This window comes from Ambystoma mexicanum, chromosome 4p (genome assembly GCF_040938575.1).
Source record: "Ambystoma mexicanum isolate Mex_15411 chromosome 4p, UKY_AmexF1_1, whole genome shotgun sequence".
NCBI classification, from domain to species: Eukaryota; Metazoa; Chordata; class Amphibia; order Caudata; family Ambystomatidae; genus Ambystoma; species Ambystoma mexicanum.
The window spans coordinates 1,164,443,477-1,164,460,221 of record NC_090927.1 but is presented as its reverse complement, the minus strand read 5'-3'; the positions used below and the strand labels follow the sequence as shown (position 1 = coordinate 1,164,460,221).

At 45.3% G+C, this 16,745-nt stretch overlaps 1 protein-coding gene across 17 annotated transcripts in view; it reads left to right on the top strand.

Annotated features, from left to right (window-relative positions):
- The window catches only part of SYNE1 (spectrin repeat containing nuclear envelope protein 1), a 1,651,720-nt gene that overhangs the window by 720,125 nt on the left and 914,850 nt on the right, over positions 1-16,745 (top strand). For all 17 annotated transcript variants that reach the window (XM_069606781.1, XM_069606782.1, XM_069606785.1 and 14 more), the window contains 3 exons: positions 820-970; positions 2,542-2,700; positions 5,581-5,763. In XM_069606781.1, the coding sequence (XP_069462882.1) occupies positions 820-970; positions 2,542-2,700; positions 5,581-5,763 (493 nt within the window). The remainder of the gene's footprint in view (positions 1-819; positions 971-2,541; positions 2,701-5,580; positions 5,764-16,745) is intronic.

Sequence of the window (16,745 nt, the reverse complement as noted above, 5' to 3'; positions counted from 1 at the left end):
CATAGACTGGGGTGTATGTTTTTGGTTTAATGGCATGATAGCGCACAATTTACCTTTGCACTACCTAAAGTGTACTTGGAGAGGAGCAAACTTTCCTAGCAACGGATGCGTAACATGGGAGGTGCAGCATGAGCATTCCATGTAATAGGCAATGCTGCCATCTTGTGGCTTTGAGATGCATTTTTCAATTTAAGTTTGAAAAGTTTTTTTAAATCTCAAATCGAAGTACCTCCAAAGTTTACATAAAACAGAGCTTTTCACTCCAAATACATAGTAGAGAAGCTGCCAACTCTGGATTGCAATCATTTGTGTCAAATGAATGTTTAAGAAGCGCACGGCAGGTGACTAGATAACACGTCAACCAGTAATGGAATTGTCTTTACCAAGGCCCTCATTGTGTGCGTGTGCTATACCGTAAAAAGAAAACAGGTGGGATTGGTTTGACACACAGTTCATGATTAAGACATACGGCGGGAAAGTGGCAAAAACAATGCAGTACATTTCCTGTGATCAAATACCCCATTTGTTAAGAGCTGCAAAGCCAACAGTGAGGCCTAGCTAGGGACTGTGGGAATGTTAGATGTGGCTGTCTTCGTTAGTTAGCGCATGTTGTGTTTAAGCCAGTAACATTGTGTAACCTGTGACAAGAATATTACACTATTCACACATGAAAAGAGCGAAATGCCATGAGAAAGTGCTGAGTTTTAGGGGCAAGGGTAATTTGAGAAGGCTTTGGGATTTAATGTCGGTATATTCTCGCTGTGACTGTCGTCGAGAAATGTTGTTTTCCATTAACGTGCACCTGGTTGCCCTTCGCAGTCAGGAGCAGTGCAACGTCCTCCTGGACCTCATGAGGGACTATCAGAATTTAAAATCCACGGTTACGAAGTTGATCGAGAACGCGGAGGACGTTGCGATGATAAAAGCAACTTTAAAAGACCAGGAAGACATCAGAAGGGCCATGTCCAAGGTAATGATGGCTCTGAAAAAGCGGAAGCCCTGGTAGGTAGAACATACCACCTATTAGATTATTGTCACTCCTATTATTAAAAGGCATGCATTTAAAGATGTGCTGACATGCATGTGCATTGCCCTGACCGGAAGAGGCATGACTGAAAATGGCGTCACAGGGAGTGACACCAGTCTTGGATGGTCAGGGGCATCATGGGAGGAGGCACTACAAGAAGATGGATGAGTAACAAACAAATATCCCTTTAGTGTGCAATATATGAATGGACACCATTCTTATTACTTTTATTACTGTTATTATTCATTACAAATGGAGCGATACTGCAGGATAATAAACCACGAGTGCGGCTTTTTTTCTAATAGCTCACACAGTGAACTGCATAGCTTCCATGAGCTTTTCGATTTTGGCAGAGCGAGATAAAATGATTTGCACCAGATCACACACTTTGTTTAAGTGCTGAAGCCTAGACTTTAAACGAGAATGGTATGTATGTACTTGACCACATATCTTCTCTGGCACTCTGCTCTTATTAGTAGAAGCATGTCTGAACAATATGGCTTTTAAGAACACTCTATTTACCGGAGATGTCTTGTAAAGGGCAAACATCACTTAATACGCAACTACCTGGTAAATCTATAGAATCCTAGTTATAGTTTCTGCATCTTGAATGGAAGACTTAAAGTATTAGAATTGAAATAAATGTAAGCCTACAATATGAACCTGTGTTCTGCATGTGTACTTTAAGGAATTAAAAACACGTGAAAAAAGTATGTAATAAGGTCACTTGTATTAGTCATTGCTTGACACAGACACAGGACGTATTATAAACATGAAGTGAAGAAAGTGTGAAGTTACACACAACAAATCAAACACCCTTTTGTCAATGCACAACACGCCGGCATCATGGATGTAAACAACACATTTTAAAAATAGTTCTTTTTTGGGATTTAGTTACATTTTCTTGAGAGAAGGAACAGGTTTTGGAAGATAAATTGAGCTATCTGGTAGTTTTCAGGTGAAATCACACTTATTAGAGGACCTCTCACAAGCAATGAGCACTCCAATGAGCCGCCACCACTGGGTACTTGTTAATAAAGTACCTGTGAAGCCCACTAGTAGACTTTCTGGGCACCCAGTGTTCAGTAACCCCCCTATCACAGGCATTCTGCGGAGTAACAGCTGTGGTGGCAAGTAAGTGGGCTTCCATGAGCGTAGGCCCATGTCCTGCGCTAGCCCTAGGCACCAATAGTCTGTAAAACCAATTTGTTTGTCCCATTTCCTCCTTTTCTGTGAGACTGCTCTTTTGCTCCAGATGTGTCCAGGAGTGTGTGACTCTGTGTGCATGTGTGTCTCAGCGCCCAGTGCCTCTTGCCCACAGTCCATGGGAGTATGGGTAAGCAGGAGGCGGGCGCATACCCGGATGGCGTTGAAGAGAGGCGGTCTCTCGGTACCTCTGCTTGAGGCCTGCAAGCTACGCTGAGCAGTCTGTGATGCTTGCGCCCACCTTGCTACTGTAAGAGACTGTACATCCATGTGTAGAACATCTGAGGAATGTCCGTTTGTTCCCACAGCACGAAGCTGCCAAGAACGAGCTTAACGACCGCCAGAAAGAACTGGACGATTTTAACAGCAAAGGCAAACATGTCCTCGCGGAGCTGAGGAAGATCCAGGGCTGTGACTCCAGGATGGTGAAAAAAGACATGGACAGTATCGTGGACCAGTGGCTAGACGTAAGGAGCATGCGCAGTTCACTTTCCGGCCACAGTCCCATAGCATACGGTTAGATTACAGTTTTCAACGTGTCTGGGTTTTCTAGAGAGTAAAACACCCATCATGATGAGTCCCACACAGCACACCCCCTTTTCAGCTTCTGCCAAGGGATTCTCTCCCAGTTGTCCAGGTAGACCAGTTTCCTGCTTTGGGAGCATTTTATAATGTACCCTGCCTTGACCCCCTCGCCTCAAGGGACGTCCAAGCTCTCGCCTGCCCCATCAAATCCCTTCCCCTCTCCTGGCCCCCTTCACAAAGGTTCTTCCTTCTTTCCTTCTCTGCCCCGAATGATTCCCCTTTCCCGTCCGCGCTCCTGCTGACTGGAGAATCATAGCGGCGCGCCCCACCCACCTGCGGACTCCGCTGCTGCGCTTGCACCGCCCGCTCCCCACTGTGAAGTCCCAGATATGGCTGAAGACATAAGCGCAGCACCGTGATGCACATGGTGACATCACTTGCTGTCGTGGCTGGACCAGTGAATCAGCGGCCCTCGCCTCGTGCCCAACAGTTGGTGACGTGGCCATCTCGACTTTCTAGCCTGAAGTAAGACCAAAGCATAGCGTAGAACGTTTACAAGGCCACCTTTTGAGGTTCCTGCTGTGAAACATTTTGGTTGGCTTCATCACTTAATTTGGAACAAGATCACGTGGCTAAATGTATGACCCATGTGTACTTCCGGGTAGTGTGCTGCTTTCTATTAGCTCTGCTGTGTTGCCTGCGTGGGGACAATTCGGGTCTCCCAAAGAGGCATCCCTATGGGGTTGCACGCAGACCATTTAAAACCTGCATGAGGTCAATGTAATATTTGTTTGAGCTAAGTCATATCTCACACAGTGCTTAACCCTTTCCCTGCAGATATGGAGATGATGGCGCAGCCATGTGTAGGTCAAACCATGCCTCACCCAGTAGCAATTTCATTTATTTAGCTGCTTGTTCATTTGCTTAGTTCTTAGTGTCTGGTTTTTTGACACACTCGTATGCTGCATTCTGGTCAACTCATGACGTCTGTGGCCTAGGACAGGTGTATCTGAGTCTTGAAGCGATTGTGCAACCATCCCTGAAATCTGTGTTGTTGCTTTCATTTTGTGGCAGTATTGAGGTTAACTAGGGTTACCGCAACGCCATTTTGAGCAAGAGCTGAGCCCTGGTGTGTGCGTGTGTTTTGCATTCCGTTCACGCCTTGGTTTACTCAGTGGGGTGGTTGCTTGTTGTTAGCAAGTGGGTGGCAGGCTCTGTGTCACTTTACCTGGATTGAAGAAGGTTTTCATCACTTTTGGTGGCGTCCATATCCAGTGTTGCAGTCAGGCTGGGACTGGCTTATAGGGCAATGTCCGAACCCAAAACTGAAATTGCTAGCGTGTGCCTGTTTTTTTTAAATCAAAGTGGGACACTGTTTTGGCCAATGTGGGCCAGTTTGATAAGTTGTTTCACTATACGGCTAGTAGTTTTGACCATTGTTGCTAATAAATATTCTTTAAATTGCACAGTTTACACCACATTTTATCAAATAAACTCCCCGTTGGGTACTTCTGAAACACTCTGTCACAAAAGGAGTGAATTGCCATTTGCAACTGTCAGCCACTTTTCCATTGGCGCCCGAGACACATTTATGCCCCAGTCCAGCCCTGGTGGCATTAGTTCAACCGAGGAAGGATCAGAGCCCTAATGAGGTGAACTTGGTGCAGGCTGATCTTCCTGAACAGGTTCAGGTGGTAGTTCGTCTTATTCACAAAATGGCCGGCTTGGGGAAGAACGTACGCATTGATGCCATAGAGATTGCCCAGGCCCTTCACTGTGTATGCTGGCCACGGGGGGAGGGGGGGCTGATGCCATGTCTCAACTGGGGAGACTTGGCAGATTGTTTGGAGTAGTTTGACGGGTCATGTTCCGTAATTCTTTGCGCGTTCTCATTGTCCATTGGAGATAAGTGCATGCTAATGTGCGGGTATTGTCATGGTTGGTGAGAGGAAACTCTTTTGATGCTTGTGTGGAGGAAGCTATAAAGCTGAAAGAGGTGCATTGATATGGCCGAAACAATTGGAGTTTTTTGGTGTAATAGTGAGTATCTTGAAACTATATGGTAATATGTTCACAGAAAAGTATGGTCTATATCTGTGGAATGCTGTTGGTGAAGGGTGATTCCTAGGCTCATTGGGGTGATCCCTAGGCTCATTGGGGATATAAATGGTGGAATGGGCATGGATTGTTGACTGCTCGTGTGGAGGATTTTTTCCTGCCTTGGAGAAGGATATGTATGTTTTTTACTTATTTGAAGACGAATACATGACTTAATTAAGGGCGATTTATTGGCATTTGAAGGACATTAGTAAAACTGCGGGGGATTCCCTGTCTCTTGACCCTAATTGTGATCAACTCTGAAGTGTACACTATTTTGAAACTGAGAAAAAAGTCTGTGCCGGAAATGTTATAAACTCAATTGCTTTCTACCAATTTTGTAAATTAGTTGGAAGATAATGTCTTAACCAAAACATAATCCTTTTTGTGGTTTTTCGTTGAACTTGAAGATTAAAAAACATCTAAAAAGGCAGAGAAGGCACTATTGTGTTGCTTGCTGCGGAAAGGTGGATGTATAGAAACTTGTCAGGCTGTGTTACATCCAAACGCATATTCCAAATTTGGTGAAGCTTGAAGGACAATGGCATGTCAGAACATAGACTGTGATTCACTCACTCTGATGACCTAAGTTAATCTGCATTTTAAAGACCTGAGTAGGGGGGCTTCCAGTAGTCTACTCGTGTTTCTGCTTCGCGCAGTGCTCCTGGTATTGGCTCGCCATGTGCATCGTACGAGGCCACTGATGTCTTCCACTCCCATAACAGGTGCTGGAGAGGATAGAGGACAACATGGAGAGGCTGAGTGTCAGCCTGGCCCTCTGGGAAGATGTTCTAGCCATCGGGGATGAAATCGACGGCTGGTCCAACACCTCCATCTCAGAGATGAGCGAGAGCATCAGCCACTTGAACAACAGCCAGAGGATGAAGGCCTCCCTGGAGCAGTTCCAGGTGTGTATCTTGATGAAATGGGTTTAAAGTGCACCTGTTGTATCTTCACCACAAATATCTACCATCCAAGATCTGCTATCACTACGACTATGAAAGGACCATTGACAGCGTTTCCAAAATAAGACCGCTTTAACGCTGCAGTCTGATCATGCCCGTGGTAGTCGCCACCTCTTGGAATGGCAGGAAATGTGAACCTACTTGTATGCACTGCTGTATTGTTCTTGTGTCTTTCTTCCATGGGCATTTTACATTCTGCGGCCTAGGCACCGTAGAAGTAGCTTGATATTCTGTTTTGCAAATATGCCATTAGAAAGGAGAACTCTTTCCTCATAGGTGTTTTCATGCATACCACACAATGAACCTCTGACGAATTCTGGGACCTTAAAAGGAATTAAAGAATTGTTAAATGTTAAAGGCATTTGTACCAGGCACTGTCACCAACCGAGTTGGCGCTCAGGCCGATCTGCAAACCAGAGGGCAGGGTGGGTAGTCGGGTGAAGATGAATAGGATAGTGAAAGTAGTGGTGTCCTGTTGGCAGCTTCAGTTCGGTTTTCACTGTGCACCGAGCTTGGGTGTGAGTATCGGATACATGTCAGTCCTCGTGTGCTGTTGGTGCAGCGTATGTGTTTTTTGTTTGTTGTTGCGTTGTAGTGAGGTGCGTGCGGTTTGCTGTGCGAGAGGTATTTGTGTGGGTTTTTGTGTGATTTAAGTATGCAGAAATTTGAGCTTTTTGGTTACTCGGTTATGTGTCTCGCAGCTAACATTAACAATGTGGCTCAATGCCTAGATTTGGGAGCCCTGTATAGTGGGAGAGAGACCCAGGCTTCGCAGAACTTCAGGTTTCACAATATAGTATGCAGGGATGCAGGCTACACCTAGATTTGAGGGTCCTGCACAGGGACCTGCACAGAGAGAGGCCCAGGTCTAACAATACAATAGGTTTTACAGTATAGTAAGCAGAGATAGAGGCTGCACCTAGATTTGAGAGTCCTATACAGTGGGAGAGGTGCCCAGGCTTCACAATACAGTGCAGTGGGTTTCACAATACAATAGGCAGAGATGGAGGCTATTCCTTGGTTTCACAATACAGTAGGTGTCACCATCTAATAGATAGAGGTGGGGGGTTACACCTAGATTTGAGCATCCTGTATAGTGGGAGAGAGGCCTAGGTTTACAATACAGTAGGTTACACAATATAATAGGCCGAGATTGAGGCTACACCTAGATATAAGAGTACTGCATACTGCAATAATGTCTAAATGTGGCCATGTCTAATATTCAGCAGTACTGTCTAGATGTGACGCATGCCAACTTCAGACTACAATCTAGGTGCAACGCAGGCCAACATTCACAAAATCTCTAAATGTGGCAATGGCTAACATTCACAATCCTGTATAGATGCGCCGCAGGCCAGCACTCACAATATTGTCCAAATGGAGCAATGTCTAACATTCACAATCCCGTCAGATGCGGCAGTTGTTAATATTCACAATCCTGTCTAGATGTGACGCAGACTAATATTCAAAATCCTGTCTAAATGTAGTAATGGCTAACTTTCACAATCCTGTCTAGATGTGGCAGTGGCTAACATTCACAATCCTGTCTAGATGAGGTCATGGCTAACATCCACAATCCTGTCTAAATGTAGCAATGGCTAACATTCACAATCCTGTCTAGATGTACTAATGGCTAACATTCACAATCCTGTCTAGATGGGACGCATGCCAATATTCACAATCCTGTCTAGATGTGACGCAGGCTAATATTCACAATCCTGTCTAAATGTAGCAATGGCTAACATTCACAATCCTGTCTAGATGTACTAATGGCTAACATTCACAATCCTGTCTAGATGGGACGCATGCCAATATTCACAATCCTGTCTAGATGTGACGCAGGCTAATATTCACAATCCTGTCTAAATGTAGTAATGGCTAACATTGACAATCCTGTCTAGATGTGGCAGTGGCTAACATTCACAATCCTGTCTAGATGAGGTCATGGCTAACATCCACAATACTGTCTAAATGTAGCAATGGCTAACATTCACAATCCTGTCTAGATGTACTAATGGCTAAAATTCACAATCCTGTTTAGAATGGACGCATGCCAATATTCACAATCCTGTCTAGATGTGACGCAGGCTAATATTCACAGTCCTGTCTAAATGTACTAATGGCTAACATTCACAATCCTGTCTAGATGTACTAATGGATAACATTCACAATCCTGTCTAGATGGGACGCATGCCAATATTCACAATCCTGTCTAGATGTGACGCAGGCTAATATTCACAATCCTGTCTAAATGTAGTAATGGCTAACATTCACAATCCTGTCTAGATGTGGCAGTGGCTAACATTCACAATCCTGTCTAGATGAGGTCATGGCTAACATCCACAATCCTGTCTAAATGTAGCAATGGCTAACATTCACAATCCTGTCTAGATGTACTAATGGCTAACATTCACAATCCTGTCTAGATGGGACGCATGCCAATATTCACAATCCTGTCTAGATGTGACGCAGGCTAATATTCACAATCCTGTCTAAATGCAGCAATGGCTAACATTCACAATCCTGTCTAGATGTACTAATGGCTAACATTCACAATCCTGTCTAGATGGGACGCATGCCAATATTCACAATCCTGTCTAGATGTGACGCAGGCTAATATTCACAATCCTGTCTAAATGTAGTAATGGCTAACATTCACAATCCTGTCTAGATGTGGCAGTGGCTAACATTCACAATCCTGTCTAGATGAGGTCATGGCTAACATCCACAATACTGTCTAAATGTAGCAATGACTAACATTCACAATCCTGTCTAGATGTACTAATGGCTAACATTCACAATCCTGTTTAGATGGGACGCATGCCAATATTCACAATCCTGTCTAGATGTGACGCAGGCTAATATTCACAGTCCTGTCTAAATGTACTAATGGCTAACATTCACAATCCTGTTTAGATGTGACGCAGGCTAATATTCACAATCCTGTCTCGATGTAGTAATGGCTAGAATTCACAATCCTGTCTAAATGTAGCAATGGCCAACATTCACAATCTTGTCTAGATGGGACGCAGGGCAATATTCACAATCCTGTTTAGATGTCACACAGGCCAATAATCACTATTCTAGCTGCATGTGGTAATGATCACAATTCTATTAAGTAGTTAAGCTGGCTAGTGTTAATAACATGGTCTGCTATCTTCTGAGTTTAGGTTCGAGTGTTTCTGGAGTAGAGTGATTGCTCTACTTCCCACCCAGGCCCCACCTACCTTGATGGTTGCTGCCGGTTGACGACTGGCCGCTGGCCTCACCTGCTGATACTTTCAGACATAGTTTGGAGCAGCCACTGTAGGAGCTGCCCTTTGCCTGGGGCCCCTAGCCACAGGGGCTGCCTAAGGCTTCTGTCAAATAGGGTCGCTCACCCAATCAGCGGCTGGGCTGAGATGGAGTAGAGAGCGAGGGGAGGAGAATTGAGGAAGGCAGGAAGTATGGAATATACATTAGGCCGTGAAGCGGCAGCGTGTTATTTAAAAAAATAAATGGGGCCCAGGTGCACACAGGAATGACACGAGATGGGCGGGGGTTAAAAGAGGTGCTTCTCACCTGCAGGTTTGTTTCTGTAGAGTGTTGCTGTACCAAGAGCGGGCTCAGAGTATATTCATTTTGTTCAAACAGCGACTCGCCCAGCCAGTCGGCGGACCGGCTGGGATGGAGGAGGGAGCGAGTGGAGAAGGATTGAGGAAGGCAGGAAGTGGGAAATAAACACCAGGCCGTGAAGCGGCAGCGTGTTATTTAAAAAATGCAATAGGGCCCAGGTGCACACAAGGAATTACACGAGATGTGCAAGGGTTAAAAGAGGGGCTTCTCACCTGCAGGTTTGTTTCTGTAGAGTGTTTCATGCAGGTTTGTTTCTGTAGAGTGTTTCATGCAGGTTTGTTTCTGTAGAGTGTTTCATGCAGGTTTGTTTCTGTAGAGTGTTTCATTGTCCATTAGGAATATTAGTAATGTCAATCTCAAAAAGTTGGTCCCCAGCCTACCCCAACAGAAGTGTAAAATGGCCATAATGTGTGACTACATGCATGGCATCAGTACATAAACCAAGGGAAAGCATGCTTTTTCATGGAGACTAAGGGGGATCGTCCTTCTTTCCTAACAATGGATGTTATCGCACGACTCTTGAAGCACAGGCTAGCACTTTCCACTTTTGGGGAGTTACAGGCACACCTTTAACCTCCTTGTTCTGACAAAAGTGTTGGAGAAGACTCTATCCAGTCAATCTAAATTCTACATGACAGCATATGGTTTTATGTCATGTTGTGTGATTATGTATGCCGCCACCAATACACCATCCACCTTGTCAACGGGCACAGTGGGCAAGATGTGACTGACAATTTGCAGACATTGACTGACTAACCAAGATTTCCAGAATCTACACAAGTTGTCATGATGCTCAAACTGACAGATTTGGAATTGTAGAGAGTTGCGAAAAGAGTACCTCCTTTAGAGACCCGACTTGCGAGGAACCGGTCGTGAACTGTAGGGGGATCACCCACGACTTGGGTCTATTACAATGGAAAGTGTTGCAATGAAGGGTGTGTTGTATTGTGTCTGTCTGATGATGTGCAGCTAATGATGTCACGTGGAATGTTTATGAGTGAGTAGTGGAGTGTTGTGGTGTGAGAGTTCTAGGTGAAGCCAGTTACAGTTGGCCTGCCTGGGTGATGGGAGCCGGTGTTAGTCTTAGCTGATGTCCTTGTAATTACCCAGTATGTCTTATGTGAGGAACTGTAACTGTAACTTAAGAAGCTGTATTAAACCTGCTTGAAGTAATCCTAACCAGTCTGGTGACAGCGTCTTTACATTGGCGACGAGGATGGGATTTAGAAGATGAACCTACTGGAAAGGCAACTCTGAACTGGGAAGCAACTGCTGCGGGGGGTGCAGGGGGACAGCGTCAGCAAGAAAAAGGACAACACCGCCCCCTAAGAAAGTAAGTCCCATCACCCAGGGCGCTCCGGGAAGAAACTGTGAAGGGTCCCCATAGGAAATGCAATTGGCAGCTGGGAGAGGAAGGACAGCTGATCCCCATGGGGTGGACTGGTAACTGGATGCTTGACCCATAGTAGCCATATGTGTGGATTTACTGGCCTATTCGAAACAGGAATTGGGCCCCATGGCAAAGAGATCAGCACAAGCAAAGAGAAATAAGGAGAGCTGTGTCCTAGTGGTTTCAAAGGGAAGTTGGACCCTGCAGTTGCTGGAGGAAGAGTGCCTTCCTTGCAGAGGACTGGTAGCCCATAGCAAGTAAGAATGTTTATTCTAGGGCTTAAGGGAAAAACAGAAGTCTGCACTCTCTCCCTCTGATACATGAGGAGCTCTACATACATTGCAGAGTCAATGGAAGGGCTGTATGACATTGGGATTTATACGTGTGATACAGACGGATTGTGGCTCTCATCACTAGTGTTTCGTTAAGAGGCATTCAACGGCAGTTGGTAAGCAGGAGCTCTGAAGTGCTCAGCTGCAGCCGTAACAATGATGACGTCAGATTCCAGCAGGGGGAGTTGGCGACCGCATGGAATGCCAAGGATTCAAACTTACCGGAATATTCGAAGGACAAGTGGAATATGTTCGTCATGAACACTGCGCCGCATTATAAAGGATGGAAGTGCAATTCGAGAAAAGGACCATGTAACGTGGAATAGCGTGTGCAGGAAATAGTTAGTAAAGTCGTTCTGAACTGAAGCGGTAGACAGTGATGGTGAAGTCGGATTTGGCATTAACGACAGATGGTGTGATACGCCTGACGAAGAAGGGCCGCCATCTCACCAGTGTTTGTCTTTCAGGTTACGGGGGCGGAATGTACTGTGTGCCCTAATGACACAGAAATCCGCGGATCGCACGTCATGGCAAATGCAGCATGCTCGCCCCAGCGGAGAATCACGTGGGGCGAAGGTTAAAGGTGCTTTCCGCCGTAGGACAAAACGGTGGAGAGCGGAGGTACTGTGACTGGTATAAAAGAAAAATGAAGTCATGCACCAAATGTATGTGGTGTTGTTGATGAAAAGTATTTGATGTATATCGTATTTATTATATGTCTGTATTATGGCTATTGGGAATTTCAAGTATAGTGCTGCAATGAGTTGCAATGTTATGGAAAGCCACTCAAGCAGTATTTGGAATGAATGTGGTATGTGCATGAGATTGGTTATGGTTGATTGTAGATTTAACCACATTTGAGGAAATTGCAGGTTTGGTGTCCCAAGCGCCCTGGCACATGGATGTCCATTAGAGTCTTGCAAATGCTGTGATAGAAAGTTACTTAGCAATATTTGGAATGAAAGTGTAGTGTACATGAGATTGGTTATGGTTGATGGTAGATTTAACCACATTTGAGGAAATTGCAGGTTTGGTGTGCCAAGCGCCCCGGCACATGGATTTGTATATGAGCCTTGCAAAGGCTGTGGACATTTAGGTTTTAGAGCTAAATGGGCACATGGATTTGTATTATGGGATGAGGACTACTTTGTGATAAGTGCTATTATAGGCAATGAATCTTGCGTAATGTCCAAGTGATATGTGAGTGTTGATTTAGAATTGACAAGTACGTCTTCTATGTAATGTGAAGTTTACGTTTGGATTGAGTGTTTCAATGGGCAAATGTTAGGTCCATTTCATTCGTGATACTGTGGGTGCCAGGGAAGTATGGTTTGTACCATTGTAGTATTGGATCTAGTTCTGGGCTTGGTTATGGATATGAGATCTCCGGGTTAAGCTATGACAACAGTGTTATAGAAGGAGGTAGTGCCTCTTCTTTAGGGATTTCGTGGTATGTTGTCTGGTTGTACTTATTGGAACTGGTTTGGTTTTGGTAAAGCTCTCATTACCGTGCAGTATGAAGGGAGGTGACCTTGCTGCTTGTGGTATGGAGCGTCCTAAATGTCCTGTGGTGTGGAAGGTCTCGCGGATGGTAGCGCCTCCACAATGGTTGGATGTTTTTTTTTCTTGTCACTGGGGACGGGGTGTATCTGAAAAGATGGTGGGGTGCATTGCTGGGGACGCCCGGCGGTGGACTGTTGTGATGGAATGGTTGTGTCCCATGTGATTAGATAGTGTTTTATTTTTATGTATCAATGTGGATCCGTAGGTAGTTTATGTTTGGCTATTATGGATCTAATGTTCTGTCTCTCGTGAGGTTGTCACCAGAGCTACAGGCGTGTTTCGATAACCAGTTTTAGTTGATGGCATCGGGACTGTGTGGCCAGCTTTCCCGGTATGTTTCGGTAAGGTCTCTACAGCGTGGTCTGGTTGTGGGTGCTCGGTGATGCGAGTCAAGGTTCCATTTTCTGTGAGTGGCAGTGACGTTGTTTTCCGTATGTGATCTTCGGGTGTTAAGATGTGGTTGGGGTTTGGAGGGCTTTGAGGCCCATTGTGCTCTAGGGTGGCAGTCTAGAGGCCCGCTGGAGTTGGAGGCGGGGGTGGGTGGAGGTGGAAGGTGGTGCAGAAGTGTTAGGTGGCGTCGGACTGTAGGTTGTTTGGTTGGCTGTTTTGAAGGTGGTTAGCCCTTGTGGGGGTGGTGTCTGTGTGTGGTGTGTGTGTGTGTGTGTTGTTGTTTGATAAAGGAGGGAGATGTGTTGTGTTGTGCCTGTATGCAATATGTTCTGTGTGGTGTGTGTGGATAAAGGAGGGAGATGTGTTGTATTGTGTCTGTCTGATGATGTGCAGCTAATGATGTCACGTGGAATGTTTATGAGTGAGTAGTGGAGTGTTGTGAGAGTTCTAGGTGAAGCCAGTTACAGCTGGCCTGCCTGGGTGATGGGAGCCGGTGTTAGTCTTAGCTGATATCCTTGTAATTACCCAGTATGTCTTATGTGAGGAACTGTAACTGTAACTTAAGAAGCTGTATTAAACCTGCTTGAAGTAATCCTAACCAGTCTGGTGACAGCGTCTTTACAGGGTGGCCTTTGGCTCATAGGCACTGGGCAAGGGGAAGCATCTCAGTGTCAACTGCAGATCTATTGGGAGCCAGTGAAGGGGCTCTGAGGAACAGTGCGATGTAATCTCTGTGACCAATATGAGTAAGGGGGCGGACAGCCGCTTTTGGGGCCACATTGCAGATGGTCGATCAGCGTGGTAAGGAAGCACAGAAAGGGGCTGTTTTGGGAGTGATGACTAGGCAGTATGGTGATGACAACTGCAAGCCCTTGAAGGCAGGAGATGGCTCTTCGCAGTATCTTCAGCCCCTACTCCTGTCCATGAAACATGTCAGTGCCTAATATCCGTGTCTGCTGAATGTGGTACTTGGCACAAAGGCGTGTGTGCTACACTTGACAGCCTTATGATGCTCCCGTGATGAAGTGCAGCAAGCACGGGCAAAGAAGGTCATCTTCAATGTCTACTTTGATCAAAGCTCTGTAGGACCTGATACACATCACCTTCACATGTGAGGCTCCCAGCACTTTTTGCTGGACATGTGGATTCTTTTTCTATGTTCCTGAGTCTCCTTTCTTTCACTCTTTTTTTCTTGGTGTCATTTTTCTGACTCACCATAGTTTATTTTTGAATCTATCCTTTCCTATAAACTTTTGGGCATCAACATTTTATTATTGCAGCACACAGCACTTTCTGTGCAGTGTTGCTGGGTTGCCCCTCGGTCTTCCCTTTTTATTTTCTCTTGACTTACCTTTTAGAACACATGTTCCCAAGGGCAGAGAGGGATTTTCATCCCCTTTACATTTTATATAGTGAGACCAGCACACCCCACTTTATGTGGAGTGCTGGGGAGATACATGGTGTCCCCTTTCTCACTGCTCGTGTAACATTTCTGTTACAGTGACAAGCTTACTATTATGGCTGGTGGCAGTGGACATACTTCACTTACTTATGTGTTCATATTACACGCAGGCTGTCAAACCAGCCACGGTAATGCACAGAAGGGTCACCATTCTCATAGAATGGTGGCTTCTTTCTTGTGTTGCCATTTATCGTGTGCTTGTCCTTTCTTGGTCCTTCTTCTGCCGTCCTGGGTGGGGGAGGTCCTGGTTGAACTTTTGTCTTAGGCGGGAACCCTTTGTGTAGCCTGCCGAGGCTCCAGCATTTCTGTGAAGCAGGAAGTGAGGGAGGAGTCCGAAACTCTGTTCGCCTTTGTCTTCTGGTGTGCCTGAGAGATTCCAGTCCCTGCGGGGCAGTTGGCTGTTCTGATTGAACAGCCACCTGCCCCTGCCTGTAAACTGCAGGTAGAGTTTGCAGAGGTTGTGTTTGGGTTCCTGTATATCTTGGCCTGGACCTTGGAGCTAAAGACAAGTCGACCATTGGAACAGAGGATCCGATGAAGAAGAAGAGGTCAAGACTTCTGTAGCTACTTCCAGTGACTGGAGATGCCTGCTGTGTAACTGCTGCCTGCGCGGACCCCTTATTTGATGCAACAGAGTCCTGGAGACAAGACTCAGACCCAGAGACTGTTGGGACCCATTAGTCTGGAGACAACACGCCTTTCGAGCCATCCCATGGCAAGCAGTGACCTTTCTGGGCTGCAAACTGCCTAAACCATGGGACTTCGGATCCGAGTGCTGTGCAACGTCTTCTGAAGACCGAATTCTGCTGAAACTTTGGTGGACTCCTGCTGGACTTCCAGAGGCACGATTCCAGTCCTTGCAGTCCCCTCACCAGAGTGCTGGACCGAGATATTGAGGCGAATCTGATCAGCGGTCACCGCTCTTCATCTGGTACCTTGAAAAGGGCGCCAAATCCACAGAGCCGCAAGAAGCACTGAAGAATCCTTTGTTGGGAGCCTTTTCTGTCGACTGCTGCTGCAAGTTCCCCATTCAGTGTCCGTTCTTTCGTCACCACGACTAAGAATCCAGAGACCGGGTTCTGTGCTGCTGCATCGTGAAGGTGTCCGTCTGCAAGCTCTTCTTCACTGCTGAGGTAGGTACTGTGTGGCTTAGGGTAATACTTACCTGAAGTCTTGTGTCACTTCTGTGTGGCTAGGCTGGTGGGTTTTTTGGGGGTAGTTTACTCATACCGTTCGCCCAGGCCTAATGCTAGAACACATCTAGGGACCCTTCTACAAAGTCCCTGAACTCTTTCTACTAACTCTAAAGCTTGTACTTACTTATTGGAGGAGAATTCCTCTGTAACTCTGACTTTCCTGCATCTGTGCCTATTTTGACCTGCCTACTGTTTGCCACTGGACCACCAGTGTCCCCCTTCTGCCTCCGAGATGACTCATGCCTTAGAATAGGGAAAGACTTCCAAAGTATATGGCCTCTACTAGAAATTATAACAAGTGTTGCAAAGTGTGTACTTGCTAAGGTGTTAGTGTTGTAACTGTATCTCTGAAATAGAATACGTTACAAAGTGTTACAAAGTTCCTACCTGAGAATTGCTTGCCGCCATTCTGAAAAGCATGCAAAGTTCTAACTTACCTATGAGTTGCTTATAGCCCTTCTGAAAAGTATACAAAGTTATTTACTTACCATTGAATTGTGTTCCACTATTCTAGAAAGTAACAGAGTTGATATTACACTGATTCTCTTTCAGGAATAATACAGTATTACCAATAGGGTTTTACTCAACTTCAATAGTTTACTGCCAGTCTAAATGTGTAACATCAGGTTCTTACCTTGAACTGCTTACTGCCTTTCTGGAAAGTCTGATAGAGTTATTGCTTAGCTTAGAATTGTGTTCCTCTCTTCTGAAAAATGACATTGGTATAACTACATATTCATGTAATAGAAATAGGATAAGCGTTTATGACCAATAAGTTTTTACTCACCTTGAAGAGCGTATTGCCATTCTAAAGGGGTATCCTGAGTTCTTATTTATTTTATTTATTGTTAATTTTTAATGCGCTGATGCACAGATGTTACTTATCCATGAAGTGCATACTGCCCCTCTGAAAAGTAATTCATAAGTTCTTGTTTACTTTTGAATGGTGTTCCACTATTCTGAAAAGTAATGTTGGT